The sequence below is a fragment of the Crotalus tigris genome, unplaced genomic scaffold (genome assembly GCF_016545835.1).
Source record: "Crotalus tigris isolate CLP2741 ecotype Arizona unplaced genomic scaffold, ASM1654583v1 scf7180000024460.1087499, whole genome shotgun sequence".
Taxonomy (NCBI): Eukaryota; Metazoa; Chordata; class Lepidosauria; order Squamata; family Viperidae; genus Crotalus; species Crotalus tigris.
Genome location: NW_024100630.1, coordinates 405358 through 423400, shown reverse-complemented (window position 1 = coordinate 423400; position 18043 = coordinate 405358). Strand labels below are relative to the sequence as shown.

Here is an 18043-nt window from a genome sequence, read left to right as displayed (position 1 = left end):
GCTGGAACTGCACATTGCCTGGGTCCCACTGAGAGCCCAGGATCAAAGTGCGCAGCTCCAGCTGATTGGCGGCGGCCTTGGGGGTAGCAGGCAGCCTCACACAGTCTTCAGTGGAGATTCTGCTGGAGCTGTGCGACACATTTCCTGGGTCTCCCCCGCCCCCACCCAGATGCCCTCACCTCCCCCAAGTGTTTTTTTAACTCACCTGCTTTCAGCAGCTTTCCCTTTCTCCTCTCCTTCTCGGCCTTCATGTGTTTCTGAGACAAAAAAAAAAGTTCCAAGAGACTTTCTAACTTCTCGCGAGAAGTTAGAAAGTCTCATGGAATTTTTTTTTCTTTTTTACCCACAAACACGTGGCGGAGGCAGAGAAGCAAAAGGAGAAAGGGAGTGCAGCTGAAAGCAGGTGAGTAAAAAAAATGCTTGGGGGAGGCGAGGGCTCAGCGGAAGAGCCAGCATCAGCGCTGCTTTCCAGCTGATAGGCGCTTCTTCAGGGCTGTGAGGGCTCAGGGGAAGCGCCAGGATCAGCGTCGCTTTCCAGCTGATCGGCGCTTCTCTGGGGCTGTGAGGGCTCAGGGGAAGCGCCAGGATCAGCCCTCTTTCCAGCTAATCGGTGCTTCTTCGCTTCTTCTGGCATTCACGGACCTGGCCGGAGCGAAGGGGAAGTGAAGGGGAATGCCAGATCCTGCTTCCCCTTTGCTCCGGCTGGGTCTATGCCAGATCTAACCCCAGGGCAGTTCGAAAGGCTAGCAGGATGGCTGGGGATTTTGGGGTGGAGACGTGAGCTTTATTCTGTCTTCTTGAATCTGGCATTCATGGACCTGGCCAGAGTGAAGGGGAAGCGGGATCAAAGCCACATTCAAGAAGATGGAGGAAGGCTCACATGTCTCCACCCCAAAACTCCCAGCCAGCCTGCTGGCCTTTCGAACCACCCTGGGGTTAGATCTGGCATTCATGGATCCAGCCGGAGCAAAGGGGAAGCAGGATCAAAGCCCTTTTTCAGCCGCAAAGAATGTAGCCAGGCAGGATTTGCCTGGGGGTTGTGCCGGCTCTTCCTCGGGGCTGGCTGCAGCAATGAATGAGTCGCTTCCCCACTCGCTGCTTTTCTCTGGCTGCGGCTGTGCACAACACACCAGAGGGAGTCCGGCAGACACAGCTCTTTCCCCGCCCTGTGTGCTCTGCCGCTGCCTGCGCTCTTCTCCCCCTGTGGAAGAATGGCGGCTGTGCTGGGCTCCTGGCTGCACGGAGCGCGACCACAAAAGGAAAGTGATTCAGCAAAGGAACCACCATCGAAGAAATTAAAACTGAGGGAGGGAGGGAGGGAGAGAGGGAGGGAAGGACAATGAGAGGGAGAGAGGGACAATGGAAGGGAGGGAGGGAAGGAGGAAGGGACAAAGAGGGAAGGAAGGAAGGAAGGAAGGAAGGAAGGAAGGAAGGAAGGAAGGAAGGAAGGAAGGAAGGCACAATGGGAAGAGAGGGAGGGAAGGAAGGCACCCACCCCAGTCCCACCCCCTTCCACCAGAGACCCATGGATTCCCCCCCCCACAGGCACCCTGCAACCTGAGGGAGGGAGGGATGGACAATGGAAGGGAGGGAAAGAGGAAGGGACAAAGAGGGAGGGAAGAAAGGAAGGAAGGAATGGACAATGAGAGAGAGGGAGGGAAGGAGGGCACTCACCCCAGTCTCACCTCCCTCCACCAGAGACCCATGGATTCCCCCCACACAGGCACCCTGCAACCTGAGTGATGAGCTGCCCCCCCGCCATTGACTTTATTTGTCAAAAAGTTGCAAAAGGTGATCACATGACCCTGGAACACTGTGAATGTCATAAGTATGAATCAGTTGCCAAGCATCTGAATGTAAATCACATGACCATGGGGATGCTGCATCAGTTATAAGGGTGAAAAATGGTCATAAGTCACTTTTTTCAGTGTCATTTTTTCCCTTTTTTAGCGAGTGGCGGTACTCAGATGTTGCCTTATCCTAAAAGTGGTACAATGGGTGAAAAGGTTGAAAAAGCCCTGCTTTAGAGCAGAAAAAAAAATAACATTGAAATAAGAATTAACAGAAACCAGACCACCCATGTCAAAATCTTAAGATTCTTAACAGGATTCCCCTCACTACCCGTTTAAAACAAAGCTCTCAAGAAGAACCAGGTTTTATTACTGACTCCAAAAAAGAAACAAAAAAAACAGTATAGCTGCAACCAAGCTAAAATAACATTGTAATTGTAATATCAATGTTTATTCTGATGTATAAAAGGTTTATTATAGTTACAGACCAGCATCATAACATGGATAGACATGCATTCTATGTATACATGCAGAAAATATAAATATGCCAAAGGTAAGACTAAACCACTTAAGTTCTTCCAAGCCATTGGAAAAAGACTTGTGGACTGGCAGAACTGAACCACTCGAAGTGTTAATCTCTGGACAGGAACTCCAACAGCACAAACATGCCCACTTTTTTAGAAATGTCATTGCACTGTTTGGCCTCCAAAACAAATGGCGCTTTCTCCTTATTTCACATTCCAGAGCAATTTATTTGTGCTTGACTCATTCTGGAGTTAGGATTGCTCTTGCTATCATCACACATGTACAGGTTGTCCTCCATTTACAATAGTTCATTTAGTGACTATTTAAAGTTACAATGGCACTGAAAAAAGGTGATTTACTGTATAACCATTTTTCACACTTATGACCATTATAGCATTCCCATGGTCCCGTGATCAAAATTCAGACATTTGGCAACTGACTCATATTTATCATAGTTGCAATGTCCTGGAGTCATGTGACCACCTTTTACCCCCTTATAGCAAGCAAAGCCAATGGGGAAACCAGATTCACTTAACAACTGTGTTACTAACTTAACAATTTAACAACTGCAGTGATTCACTTAAGAACTGTTCTAACCCAATTCCAAATGGGGCAGCTGGATCTCTTAGGTCTCAAGGTATTTTCTTTCATAAGACCTAAACTCCAAAAAGATGTTGCAGATAAGGTTTATCAGTTTTCTGTTTGTTATTTTTATATTAGTTATTTGAATCTCTCAGTTTGCCCTAGACTGCTCTCAATAGTCTTGGGTCAAAAGGAGCCCCACTACTCCCATAAAAAGTGTTGAGTTTGTCTGCTTTCTTGTGCATAGTATGACCACTCCTGATCCAAACCAATGCTTCTCCCAGAGATTCTGATTTCACAGTCAGATAAGGTACATTGTCCAGGACCTGGAGATTCTCCTATCCAGTTTCCTTCTTTTTCTTTTTCCTGTTTTTTCCCCCTTTCCTGCTTGTTGGATTCTTGTTATGGGCCGGTTTTGACTGGAAATGTTTTTCACACATTTCCTTTCTTTCACAGAAGGGAAGCATGTCTGTGAGATTCTCAGTCACTACAAGTAACAAAAAGAGATTCATCATCTGGAAGGGAAGCCTTGCTATGGAAACCTACCTGGCATAAGAGGAAAGCTAGAATAAGATTGAAAAATGAAATTTAAAACTTCATAAATTGGATTAAAGGCAATCTAGAACTATAGACAGATGTAAGGACTAAAATTACAAGTTTGAAGTAAAGAGACATTTCAGATTTGGACTGAATTAATAATTAATTGAATGTTAAATAAATAAGATGACTTGTTTGCTTTATAATATGGATGTTTAGCTATGATAATTAACTGGATGAAATCTGAATTCTGTTCAATGGATTGAAATGATTTAAGGTCTGATACTAGTCTGTCAGCTCAAAGAGATTGATTAATTGATGGATTAGACACATATAGAGTAGATTGATAAATACTTACATTTAGATGTGTCTAGGATAGATCAATATTTTTGTTTAAAAATGAGATATTTTTATATAATGGATTAAAGGCAATCTAGAATATTAAGAATGTTTTTTTTAGAAAGTTAGATTTATTTCTATGAAAATTATTATGTAATGGAATGAAGAAAATTGAAGAGAAGTTTTAGATTTGAACTGAATTATTAATCAATTGAAATTTAATAAGATGATATGATTCTTTGATGATATGGATGTTATCAGTTATGATAATTAACTGGATGAGATTTGAATTTTATTTAATGGATTGATATGATTTAAGGTCTGATATTATCTTCTTAGCTTAAAGAGATTGATTAATTGATGGATTAGATAGGTATAGAGTAGATTAATATTTTACTTTAAATTGGGGAGATTAGTGGAAGAAGAAATAAATAAGATTTTGATAAAATTAAGAAAGTAGAACATACTTGGAAGGGATATTTGAATTGAAAATGTCTTTATTTAAAGTTAATTTGATTATGGAATTGTAAATTAATGAAGCTTAAAAACAGGTTCAGGTTGAATAATCTTAAGCTAGAATTGGATATTTTAAATATACTATGCTATTTGAGGGGAAAAGAGAGGGAATACTTGATGTATTGATTGTACTATGTATATATGTTTTGTTTTAGGATATTTGATTACCCCAGCACCACGGTGTGTCTTGAATACTTTGTTTTAAGAAATTAAAAAAACAATAAAATTTGTTTAAAAAAGAAAGAAAATTGGGCATACTCTCCTGCCTCTTCAAGATCCTGAGGAAATATACTGCCCTTTTAATATTTCCTTCTTTGGGGGGAGGGGCTGACTTCCCACACCTCTTTACCTAATAGCAGTTAAGGCGACTTCATTCAATGAAATAAGAGGCGAGACCGCCTACTACCTCATAGTTCCCTTCGTCCGGTTAGATCCCACAGGCTGGGCCTCCTTCAGGTCCCGTCGGCCAAGCAGTGCCATTTGACGGGGGCGTGGGGGAGGGCTTTCTCTGTGATGGTGCCCACATCTTGGAACCAGCTCCCCCCGGAGATTAGGACCGCTTCCACCCTGTTGGTTTTCTGCAAGCTGCTTAAGACCTGGCTTTTCCGGCAGGCCTGGGGTTTATAAAATCTGACCCCTGGATGAATGTTACTGTATTGTTTGTCTTGTTAAGTTATATTGTGTTTTTATTGTTAGCTGCCCGGAGTTCTGCGGGAGTGGGGCGGTTTATAAATTTAAAAAAAAAAAAGAGGAAAGGGAATTTGAGCAGAATCTTGGGATCTGTTTCTATTTGACACAGGAGGATCACACTCACCCCTCCAAAACCAAATTCTGTTTTGCTTTCTGGACATCATTTGTCATTGTCAAGAGTGGATCAGACACTCACAGCAGGGCAACTGAGAATTGGATTGTAAAGGGGCCACACACGTTCTATAAAACTTCCTCACTAAAATAGATACAGACTGTTATCTTATGCATAGTCATAAATGGTGCTCTTATGTACCAATGGAAAGGGACAAGGGATCAAGCGCACCACAACACTCACCCTATTGGGTGGCCTAATTTCATCTTGGGTCACAGCTAAAAATTATGAATCCCACTTTTAATACCAGTTTCTGTGGAATCCAAATTCAGGATCCAAAGCAAATAATCAAGGTTCATTGCAATGTTTATTAGGCAGTATGTACTATAGAAAGCTGAAGTAAGATCAGAAGCACAATCACGGTTTCACTTCACTTAATAAACAAGTTGCTAGTGCCAGTTGTGGTTGCTAAACAAGAACTACTTGTAACTTCCCTTAACTTTTGCCCTTATTCTTACCACTCTTTCTCATACAATTAATACATATGAAAAAATTAAAATGTTAATTTTTTTAAAAAAAAATCCTCCATTCTCCATAGAGAATTCTTTCTACCTTAAGCCTAGGTGTATAAGATGTTTCATTTCCCTTTTATGGGAAAATATCTATACATTCTTCCACCTGGTCACTATGACCAGTTTGGCCAGAATTTTGCTGATAAAGTCACTTGGAATCATTGTAGGCTTGACTCCTCCCTAGATAGAACTGTTAGGGGTGACTAGAGCATTGTCTTGCTTTATTATGTGGCACTCCTTTGATTTTTGGCCTCTGAAGATAGCATGCTATCTCGATTGTCTTCTGCCATTTGCTAGTTGTTCACTGTCCCTCTCAGTTGTATAGGCAACAGGAATAGCAATGACCATTTCCGTCTGCAAAATTGTCAATGCTTATTCTAGAACAGGCAACTGCTGACAGCATGAAAAAGGCTGTAGAGCATCCCTTTCTGAAGATGTTATCACTGGACTCAGTGATGTTAGACAACTACTGACAGATTTCCAGCCTGTCTTTTTGAAAAAAGATTGTTGATAACGTGGTGGTGGACCAACTTCACATCAATGTAGATAAAGCAAATTATCCAGACTCTTTTCAGTCATGGTTCAAGCCTGGAATTGAAGTCTGCACATGTTCAAGTGGCCAAGGTTGAGAAACATTGCCTTAAAGTATATTCAGAAAATGCAATTGATTCAAATAAACCCACATACTTTTGGGCTTCCCCATTTGGGAGCACTACATTTGGGGACATTTATTTGGTTGTCAATTAGTTTCAGGGTCCCATTTAATATACAGGTTTTGACCTATAAAGCCCTTCATGGCATGGCCCTTGGATAGCTATAGAATCAACCTGACCACTTAGATCAGTGGTGGCGAAACTTTTAGAGACTGAGTGCCCAAACTGCAATGCAAAACCCACTTATGCATTGCCGAGTGCCGAGTGGGCATGGCCACCAAGTGGGCATGGCCATTGAGCTGTCAGCTCATGCTTGCTCACTTGCTCACTCTCCGCTCTGACTCGCTTGCTTGCTCGCTACCTGCTCTGACTCGTACTCACTCTCAAGCTGTCTGCAGCAAATGCTGCTTCTGCAGAAAATTGCTCCTTTTATAGCCTCTCACCTATTCCCAGACTGTGCATGCATGGAGAGGAGGAGGGAGCAGCTCGGCCCAGCAATGGCTTGCGTGCCACCAGAGACGGCTCCATGTGCCACCTGTGGCACGCATGCCATAGGTTCACCACCACGGACTTGGATCTACCAGAAAAAAAAGTGCAAATCCAACATTTCTGAGAGATTTCTTTTCTGTTGCAGCATCTCTATTTTTAAACAGCCTCCCTGTGGAAATCAAACTGACTCCTTCTTGCTGGTCCCTTCATTTGACCTGAAGTGATTTGAGTTGATTTGATTTGAGATGGCTTTTATTCTCGTTGCATTGTTAAACTTGTATTATGTTTTTTATTATGTAAGGATACATTTTATATTGTGACAGAGAAACATAAAATAAAAAGCTCAAAAGGAATGGGAAAATCTTGTAAAATAGTGCAATTTGAAAGCTGAAACAGATTCTGGAATAAACCACTGAAAATTTTCCTCAGAACTGTAGTGTTTTTAGGAACTACTCACAATGGAATTGTCAAAATAGCTGACAAAATTGAAATTATTCAATCACATAACATTTAGTTTACAAAAACAACTTAGGTTGGAATCACATATTATATTACAATGGATATAAACTTTGATTTCACTCTGCATTTCTATCATTTGGTGAATATGCTTCAGAAAAGACAATAGTAACAATAATATGACAATAGCCATAAAAATAAAGTCATTATCCTAAACAGATAGAAAATATTTCTTACTAAAGTGGAGATTGTGCCTATAATATTAAAAGATTTGTCTAGAACAGCATTTGCTGGTCTTGGCAGATGTATAGATTTCAATTCTGAGAATTCCCATCTGGCATCATTGTTACAATCTGTAGAAATAGAAGTCCACACAATCTAAAGTCTGATACAAATGTTATTAGTGATAGGAGAACATGTATGTGAATTTATCATCTGGAGAGGGAAAATGCAGAAAAAGACTTGTTTATGTTTTCACTATTAGCTGCTCCTTTATATTCAGATCTGGTCTTATTAAAATAATGTAGCACTTGGGTATGAAGATGCAGCCCAGCAGGCCAGCACTGGAAGCCAAGATGGAGAAGACCTGCACGGCCACCATGTATTTCCCTTTGGTGCTCAGGTAGGTGGGTACAAAAGACACCCAGACACTACAGAAGACCAGCATACTGAATGTAATCAGTTTGGCTTCGTTAAAGGTCCCAGGGAGATTCCTGGCCAGGAAAGCTACTATGAAGCAGATGCTGGCCAGGAGGCCCATGTAACCAAGAGCAACATAAAACATGGTAAGAGACCCTTCATTGCACTGAAGCACAATTTCTCCTGATTGGGAGTGCATATCATAATCAGGAAATGGAGGAAAGATCACCAGCCAGATGCTGCAGATGACCACCTGAATACTGGAAGAACAAAGGATGATAGAATTAGTCAATCTCCTTCCCAGCCATTTTCTCACACTGTTTCCTGGCTTTGTGGCCAGAAAAGCCAGCACTACCATGATTGTTTTGGCCAAGACAGAAGAGACGGCAACTGAAAATACAATGCTAAAGACTGTTTGTCGGAAAAGGCAATTGATTCTCCTTGGATATCCAATGAAAAGAAAGGTTGTTAAGAAAGAAAGCAGGAGCGAGATGAGAAGGATGAAGGAGAGGTTCCGATTATTGGCTTTGATGATGGGAGTATCTGTGTATTTAGTGAAGATTGCTAACACTAAGGCAGTAATTAAGGAAAAAAAGACTGCAAGTGAAGCCACAATGATTCCCAAATATTCTTGATAGGAGAGAAAGGTTATTTCCTTAGGGAGACATTGATCTTGCTCCTTACTTGGATGCTGATCTTCTGGACATTTGGTGCAATAATCTGCATCTGAAGAGAAGCACATCTTTAATATTTTCTGTTTTATTTTTTTTCCCATACCAGTAACAAGAAAACCTTATAGGATAGAAGAAAGAACAATAATAAAGGTTAGGTATGAGCTGAGGGTAATGTGGGATTATCCTTTTCCCAGTTCTTTATCATTGGTTTCACGAACAGAACAGGCAAGGTACAACCTAGAGGCAAAACATTTACCCTTTTTATTAAGTTATTTATTTAACTATTTATTTATTATCATATTTCTTTAGTGCCTGTCTCCCTCGGAGAGAGGCTTTTTGCTAAACAATTGCCTTTTATCAAAGAGCTGCTGATTTTTTTCACCCACCTTCCTGACTGGAGAAGGTGTCTTCTGCGCAGGAAATACAGTCATAACAGCAAATGGGCTTCCCTTCATGAGCCACCTTGAAAAATCCAGATTGACAACTTTCCACACACCTGGAAGGAGGCAGACTCTAAATAGAAAAAAAATGGGGAATATAAAGGAATACAATTTAAGGATGACTTGTTGAATAAAGAAATAGTAAGGCAAGAGTTAGCAAGGCCCTAATAGCAATTTCAGATCCAGACCAAATTTAACTTTAAAACAGCAACATTGGGACTATTTCTATGACTAACCCTTATCAGATAACTGTACAATGTATGCTTTATTCAGTTTATTAAACTGAGAAGTGAATCATGATAATTTAAAAGACCCAAGAAAAACAATTATTCCATCAAACTCTGGCTTAGTTTCCTGTCTTTTCTATTATTCGTTATAGGTTTTATTCTGTAGGAACTTTAAGACTGCTAGCTCCCCAATCTAATGTGTAAAGAAGGCAATTTGGAGTTATAAAAATAAAAAAGAAATAGAAATGAATGTCATTGGTTTTTCCTACCTTGTTAAGCCACTGGGGCCTTAAAATGGTATCTTGGTCAATGACAAATCTGGGTTCCTGGGATTTCTGTCTTGCAAAACTTCCAAATTTCACTCTAAGTAGAGATCTATTTGGAAATTTCACATAGTTCACAATATCAAAGTCAGCAGCTAGCTTGCCGTTCTTGTCCAAATATACCCCATCCATGGAACTGTTGTGAAACTGGGTGTTTTGCAGAAAATGATGAAGCTGGCATGGTGAGGACAACATCATCAATAAGAAAAAGCTGCAGCCTTTTATAGAAGAATCACATGATCTCAACTACATCCTTCTCAAGCTTGGGTTTTTCTGATTCATTAGATAAATAAAGACCCTCAAGGCATTTTTTTATCTTTTGTTGAAGCAACCTTCAATTTCTGGTCATTTTATAGACATATCAATGGAATTTTCTTGGCAAGAACAATAAAATCATTTGCTATTATTTTGATCAGATATGCTTTGCATCTCCCCAGTCCAGTCTGCAACCCTGGGATTGTCTGTGAATATCTCACCCAAATACGAAGCCCAATTCTACATAGTTTTCAAGCCCAGTTAAGTTCTACCAAATAAAGTCACCTACTCAGTCCTGATTCATTGCTGATTTTATATTCAAATTCTCATGAACTAAAATCTTCACTTTTGGAAAGAATTTGATATTATAAATACTATTTATCATAAAGCAATGCATTTATTTAACAGCCTGTCTCTTATTCGTTACTTTAAGGATGTATACATAGCATCCCCTACTCCCATTCTTCCCCATAACAACAACCATTTTGGGTCTCCACAATTCTAACTCAACATTTTTATTACTACTTTTAACAGTTAACCCAAGAAGCAACAATTTCAGAATCAAAGATGTTAGTGATAGCAAGAAGCAATCATTAGGAATACTTTTCTCTCAATTGCTGGAAAAAACTTAACATTTTCTACTGTGGCAGCCATTAAGATTTTGATTAAATATGTGGTGTCAGTAGAGAGGCAAAAGGTTTTCCTTAAGGACCCGATTTACAGAACAGAAACTCTTGAATATAGAAGCAACAAGGTCTCTTCATGGAGCCTATTTTATTCCCAAAATCAACCTCTTCCATATCAGTCTCAATCTATATACTGTAGTATGCAAAGCTGGTCATTGGAATAAATGCCTCTTGCGAAAACTTTGATGTCCACCCACATGTATTTACTTTACCATCCTCAATAACTGATAGTAACTAATAGTATTACTGGTAGTATTCGCAATTCTTGAGTTTAGCTGACGGAACACAAAATACCTGCCAAGGTTGCAGCCTTTCCAGTTTCAAGGCATTTCTACCTATCAACCTCTCCCTGGATCTGGAGAAAGAGGCAGCATCTAAGGCCCTTGCCACAGCCCAGATGGTATTGTAAACATGATAGCTGTGAGAAAGGGTGTTTTCAATCTCCTTCTGCAACCGACTGTCCAGTTCTTCTCTCTCTTTGCATCTAACCCACTTTTTAGCAGGGACGAAATGCTTTTCAAATGAACACACGAAAGCTTTCGTGGCAAACTGGGCAATTGAAGAGTAGAGGACTTCTGCTGTATCATATTTTATCCAGTTCTTTGACTGGATGGAGCAAGAGAAAATACCATCAACATATCGGAAGGTTTTATGTCTCAAATTCAAAGAGAGATCCCACATAGCTGTTACCACCCAGATTTTTCTTATTTTAGGTTTTATCAAGAATGTAAATACATTCTCCATTACATCCATCCCATAGAAATACATACTCTGCAAAGTAGATTCTGCATAGTAAATAAATACATTGACTTGTCTCCATTTGTGGTACAAATCAGGGTTAATGCTAAATGGCTTAGTTTGCACCATTGGGATCCTCTGCAAGAAAACAGCACAAATACTATTTTTGGCCAGTAAAGGTGTTAGAGTTTTCAAAAACTTTTCTCCATTGTCAGTTTCTGGAGCGACAAGAACCACTGATGTCCATCTGAAATACTGCAACAGTTTAATAATCCCTGCATATTGGTTTCCTTCATTTGGAAGCATCCGGTAGAAAAAAGGAAATTGAGTTTTATCATTCATATCATCAGAAACAAAAGCGTATGAGATCTGGAGAGGAATGAAGAAAGTGATAACGCCCAGCAAAATCTTTTTTTTTCCACTTGAAATTGTAAGTAAATTATAAATTGGGAGATAATTGTGAGAGGGAACAAGACTAGTTCTATTTCTTCAAGGAAGGTCCAGTTCATGAGAACACATAATCCCTTCACATTCTCACTGGCTATTTCTAACTATGAATTAAATTAAATTGTTTAATATATGTATCTATTCAGATGCAGAGTATAGAATTCCCTAATATTCTTTTACACTTCCAAAAGAGATGAAGCTATCCAGAATTTCATTTCACTTTCCCAATTGTCTTTCACAACATCAAGAAACACATTTCAAAATGAGAACCTTGCTTACTTTTTATGGACAACCAAGAACAGCTAAAGATCTTGCCATCATATGGATCACTGGTGCTCATGAAACCAACTTAAGATATTATGGATCCTATCCATTCCTATGGCAAATGGATCCCAAGTATTTACTCTTTTAGCCAGAAGTGTATAAACAGACCAGTGCCTTATTTGGTTTGATATACTAGATAAAGCAACAGTTGACTTCAGGGAAGTATCTATTTAGCTCTTCTGGCAAATATACGCATGTGGTTGCCACTGTCTTATTCTGGGATGTTTTTGGAGATCCCCGACCAACCTATAGCCCTGGACATATTCATCCAAGTCCTAAGCAAGACTGGTGATTAGGAAGAAGTACAAGATCCATAGTTAGATCTGGGTGATCATTTCTTGTCTTCCACATTTTTCCTTGGCAGACCACATAGTATCTCTCCACATATTGCTTTCAAAGTTGGATAAATAAATATCCATATAACTCTCTAAACATGCTTGCTAAGAAGAAAGTCCAGAGCATTGCAGTAAAATATTTATAAATGACTGGAGTCAAATGGTAGTATTTTTCACTGGGTTGAAGGCACCTCAGAGGACAGAGTTATGCTTCTAATATGTCTCCTTGGGGCACTGATTTTACTTTTCAAAATTCATTGGCATAATAAGTGAAAAAAATAAATTTTTGCCACCAAATAGGAAAACTCTAAAACATCTTTCATGGCACCCCTTTATAAACCTTTTTTCTTTATAAACCTTTTTTTTTTTTTTTGTCTGAAATCCAGCTTGAATATTTATTGCCCATCTGCTAAATGCTTGGAAACTTCCTAGGTCAAAATCAATTATGACCTTGTCTCAAATCCACAAATCTTACCTGTGGGATTTTGTAGATGCTCAGCATGGTTGCAGTATGGGAGGAAAGGTCAGAATTGGTGCCTTCAAGGAGGGCTAGCAGGTTTTTTTCTCTTCCACATTTGTAGTTAGGGACATTTGCCTCCCCAGCAGCAAGTAGATCTAGTAAGGCTTCAGCATTCATTTCTGCATTGAAATTACTGTCATGGACGTTGTAACCCAGAGTGATGTTGGGTAAGATGAGGGGGTCCTGGTTGATCTCACGGATGGCAATCAAGAAGGAAAAGAGGTGCCAGTTTTCCTGTCTTTGTTTCCTGCATAAATTATGTATCATATCACTGTCCAAATTCAATATCAATGTCATTCACATATTTCTTCTTTGACTTAAATGGAGATATGTAAAGATCTTAACTCAGGAAGATAAATAGGACAGCTGACTCAGGAATTCTGGGAGTTGAAGTCCATGAGTCATAAAAGAGCCGAGGTTGCCTACCCCTGCCCTATACCATTTCAGACAAATGGTTGTCCAGTCTCTTCTTAAAAACTTCCAGTGTTGGAGCATTCACAACTTCTGGAGGCAGATTGTTCTACTGGTTAATTATTCTAACTGTCAGGAAATTTCTCCTTAGTTCTAGGTTGCTTCTCTCCTTGATTAGTTTCCATCTATTGTTTCTTGTCCTGCCCTCTGGTGCTTTGGAAAATAAGTTAACCCCCTCTTTTTCTGGCAGCCTCTCAAATACTGGAATACTGCTATCATGTCAGCCCTAGTCCTTCTTTTCTGCGGATCAGCCAAACCCAAATCTTGCAGCCATTCTTCATTTGTATGAGTCTCCAGACCTTTAATCATTTTAGTTGCTCTTCTCTGCACTTTTCCAAAGTTTCCACTATTTTTTATAATGTGGTGACCAAAACTGGATGCAGTATTCCAGGTATGGTCTTACTAAAGTTTTATAAAGTGATACTAATACTTCACATTATTTTCATTCTATGCCTCTGTTTATTTAATCAAGAGACTTAACGCTGATCTCTTGTACGTCATTTTGAAGTATGCAAAGTCCAAATTAAAAACTTAGCAATGGAAGAAATATTCTATATCTACCACTAAATGTAATGATTCCCAGCTGTAACTAATTTTTGAAGAACTTTGCATTCAGAATCTGTCCTATTTATCTTAGATATGGATTGCCATGTCTGATTTTCATCCAGTGGAAAATATTTCCCTCATTTCAAGCAACCACTCAGGATCAGCTGCAAAAATCTGAAGAAGCAAATTGGCCTCAACAGAACTGTCTCCTTGCTATGATTATCAGTTGCCAATTCCACCCCCCCCACACACACACACTCATCCTGCTATTCTGCACTGTAAATTCAACCATAATTAGTAATAGTAATAGTAGTAAAGTTGGAAGGGACCTTGGAGGTCATCTAGTCCAACCCCCTGCTCAGGCAGGAAACCCTACACCATTTCGGACAAATGGCTGTCCAGTCTCTCCTTAAAAACTTCCAGTGCTGGAGCATTTACTGCTTCTGGAGGCAGGCTGTTCCACTGATTAATTGTTCTCACTGTCAGGAAGTTTCTCTTTAGTTCTAGGTTGCTTCTCTACTTGGTTAGTTTCCACCCATTGCTTCTTGTCCTGCCTTCAGGTGCTTTGGAAAATAGCTTGATTCCCTCTTCTTTATGGCAGCCCCTGAGATATTGGAATACTGCTATCATGTCCCCCCTCATCCTTCTCTTTGTTAAACTAGACATACCCAATTCTAGCAACCGTTCCTTATATGTTTTAGCCTCCAGTCCTCTAATCATCTTTGTTGCTCTTCTCTGTACTCTTTCTAGAGTCTCAACATCTTGTTTATATCATGGTGACCAAAACTGGATGCAGTATTCCAAGTGTGGCCTTACCAAGGCATTGTAGAGTGGTATTAATACTTCACATGATCTTAATTCTATCCCTCTGTTAATGCAGCCTAGCACTGGGTTGGCCTTTTTGGCAGCTGCAGCACACTGCTGGCTCATATTTAGGTGATTGTCTACTAGAACTCCGAGGTCCCTCTCACAGTTACTACTATTGAGCATAATTCAATCATCTGCAATTGGAAAAAGCTACCACAGCCTCTTGACACTTTCTCTCTCCTGCCAGATGCAGTTTTGCATATCACAACAGAAACTATCATAATTTCCCAAGAAAATGAGGAGCTCTGTTTTTGTCTCCCATCTAACTGTCACCCTCTCTGGTATTTCCTCATTTGTGCTGCAAGCTCTATTCTACACGTGGTTGCATACAGTAGCAAAAGAAAGGAACATTCTTCTTCTTTTTTTAATGTTAGGAAAATTCTGAGAAGGAGGAATCTGAAGGTGTTGTCCTAGTTCAAACTGCACCAAATTTTAGATTTGCATGAATAGGAAAACAGTGAGAGGATACCACAGAGTTATGGATACCCCTTATTGGAACACTAGACTTAGGTTTTTGCTTTGCACTCAAAATGTATGGTGCAATGTTTGTTGTGTAAATTTTAAAGAAATCTGATTCAACTGCAGGGTCTGAAGGAAAAAGCAATACTCTCGGTAACACCTTAACCTTGATGAATCCCCAAGCCTTTGTCATCTCCAATAGCAATTTAGGCAACGGGAAAAAGGAATAAGTAAAATCAGTGGCAAATGGATTGGCAGCAAGGTGATCTCTCCATAATGACTCACCAGAGAAAAAAACTGCTGGAGGGAATCACACTGAAATTGTAAATTGGCCGTATAGCTTTCCTTGCTGAAATTACTCCACCAATGACATAATGGCCTGGCCTGAAATAATTTCTCCAGACTTTTCCATATTCTTTTAAAGTCAAGGGGCATTTTCTTTGTGGGATCTCCCAGGATACTAGGGCAAGCAGTAGCAGAAAAAGGAAAACCATTATGTGCATTTCTGGAATAGCCACTGACTCATCAGAAGCCATTTTCAAAAAGAGTCAGAAGGATCTCAATTCAGAGGCTTGGAGGACTTTGCTGATTGAAAAGAAACCCAAGGAAAGCTTGATGTCTGAAGGCGATCTTAGAGACTAAACCCTTTTCATGTGCCCTTGTCTTCTGTTTCAATTCTGGGTGGTCCAGGAGGAATATATGATGGTGTGCTTTCAGACCTGGAGGCAAGAGGTCCTCCAATGTTCCCTTGTTCTGATGTTTGTTTCAGAGGCAGTCTTGGGAAAAAATCTCTGGAGATTCATTATCAAGGCCAAGTAAATCACCATTATTTTGAAATGTTCCGCTTTGGAACAGAGTAAAATGCCTCTAAAACACAAAGCTGCATTACAAGAACCTTTAAAAAAAAATCACCTACTTCAACAGTTTGAAAGTGCGGTTCAGAAATGATTCCAGCATACCAATAAAGGAGAATATTTGTAGCTGAAAGTTGAAATGATATTGGGTGCTCTCTGACCTTGGCTGTTTTCTTGCAGACATTTCATTACCCAAACTAGGTAACATCATCAGTGCTAGTGCTGAGGGTAATGATTAGCACTCATGATGTTACCTAGTTTGGATATTGAAATGTCTGCAAGAAAGCAACCAAGCTCAGCGAGCACCAAAGACTCCTGATGCCAGGGCACCATATATCACAAGTTCTCTTCCTTCCTTTACAACAGTTCCAGTGGATATTGGGGAATGAAGAGCTTGCTATCAAGGCCCCTCATATGCAGGGTACTACAGGATTCAATCCTCTCTCCTATCCTGTTCAACATCTACCCAAAACATCTGCCAGTTTGGGTTATGGTATTGTCAATATACTGATGACATGTAATTACAATGTTTGACCCCAGGCCATCCAAGTGAGGCTGTCAAAGCTCTGCTGCATGGCCTGGAAGTTGTTTAGGCTTGGATGAAACCAACTCTGATAACTTAGAGGTCTCTGTCCTACCCAGACTAAGTGCCTATGATTGTTGGGGTCACCTAGGTTTGAAGATTTTCTAGCCTTATGTCTGAATGGGATTGCAGTTCCCCATTCAAAATAGTGTGCAACTCAGGTAACATCTTGAACTCGTGACTCTACCTCGAAGACCAGGTGACAATTGTGGCCAAGAGGACCATTGCAAACCTCAATTTTTGCCCTTCCTTGAATCAAACTGCTCTCCAGTTAATCACAACATTGTCACTTCACAGATCAACTACTATAATATTGCATGGGACTGACTTTGAAGTCCATTTGGAAGCTTGAGCTGGCCCAGAATGCAGTGATATGAGCAATGATGGGCTTGCCTCAACATGCACATGTGAATTCTCTGCTTGTGAGTTGCACGGCACTCCAGTGTGCTTCAGAATGGGGACATTCTAGTTCCCTCTATTATGTACTGTCATCTTTCAGAATCCAAGACACACACCTCTGAAGTAATGACCTGTCCTCTGGAATGAGATTACCCTGTAATCTGAATGGTTCTCACCCAAGTGGCATTTCTGAAATCCTCAAAGTTTTATATGTTGATGTGTTTCTGGATTGCCATTTTGTGCTTATTTTGTAACCATTTGGTAATTTGAAATAGTGTTGAACTTTTCAGCTGTATGGCTATGGACTAGTTTCATTTTAGTAATAGTAGTAAAGTTGGAAGGGACCTTGGAGGTCATCTAGTCCAACCCCCTGCTCGGGCAGGAACCCTACACCATTTCGGACAAATGGCTGTCCAGTCTCTTCTTAAAAACTTCCAGTGTTGGAGCATTTACTGCTTCTGGAGGCAGGCTGTTCCACTGATTAATTGTTCTCACTGTCAGGAAGTTTCTCCTTAGTTCTAGGTTGCTTCTCTCCTTGATTAGTTTCCACCCGTTGCTTCTTGTCCTGCCTTCAGGTGCTTTGGAAAATAGCTTAATTCCCTCTTCTTTATGGCAGCCCCTGAGATATTGGAATACTGCTATCATGTCCCCCCTTGTCCTTCTCTTCGTTAAACTAGACATACCCAATTCTAGCAACCGTTGCTTATATGTTTTAGCCTCCAGTCCCCTAATCATCTTTGTTGCTCTTCTCTGTACTCTTTCTAGAGTCTCAACATCTTTTTTACATCGTTGTGACCAAAACTGGATGCAGGATTCCAAGTGTGGCCTTACCAAGGCATTGAAGAGTGGTATTAATACTTCACGTGATTTTGATTCTATCCCTCTGTTAATGCAGCCTAGCACTGTGTTGGCCTTTTTGGCAGCTGCCGCACACGGCTGGCTCATACGGTCGCCCATTTACGGTCTTTACAGACCACAAGCCTCTTCTTGGTCTG

General features: G+C 40.3%; 1 protein-coding gene across 1 annotated transcript; it reads right to left on the bottom strand.

The window, feature by feature from the left end:
- Positions 1-7727: 7727 nt before the first annotated feature.
- On the bottom strand, positions 7728-12986 carry LOC120303100 (vomeronasal type-2 receptor 26-like). Its single transcript, XM_039332270.1, has 3 exons — positions 12825-12986; positions 8585-8654; positions 7728-8470 (listed from the first exon to the last, which is right to left on the bottom strand). The coding sequence occupies exons 1-3, from the start codon at positions 12984-12986 to the stop codon at positions 7728-7730; spliced, it is 975 nt and encodes a 324-aa protein (XP_039188204.1).
- Between the last annotated feature and the right edge of the window lie 5057 nt (positions 12987-18043).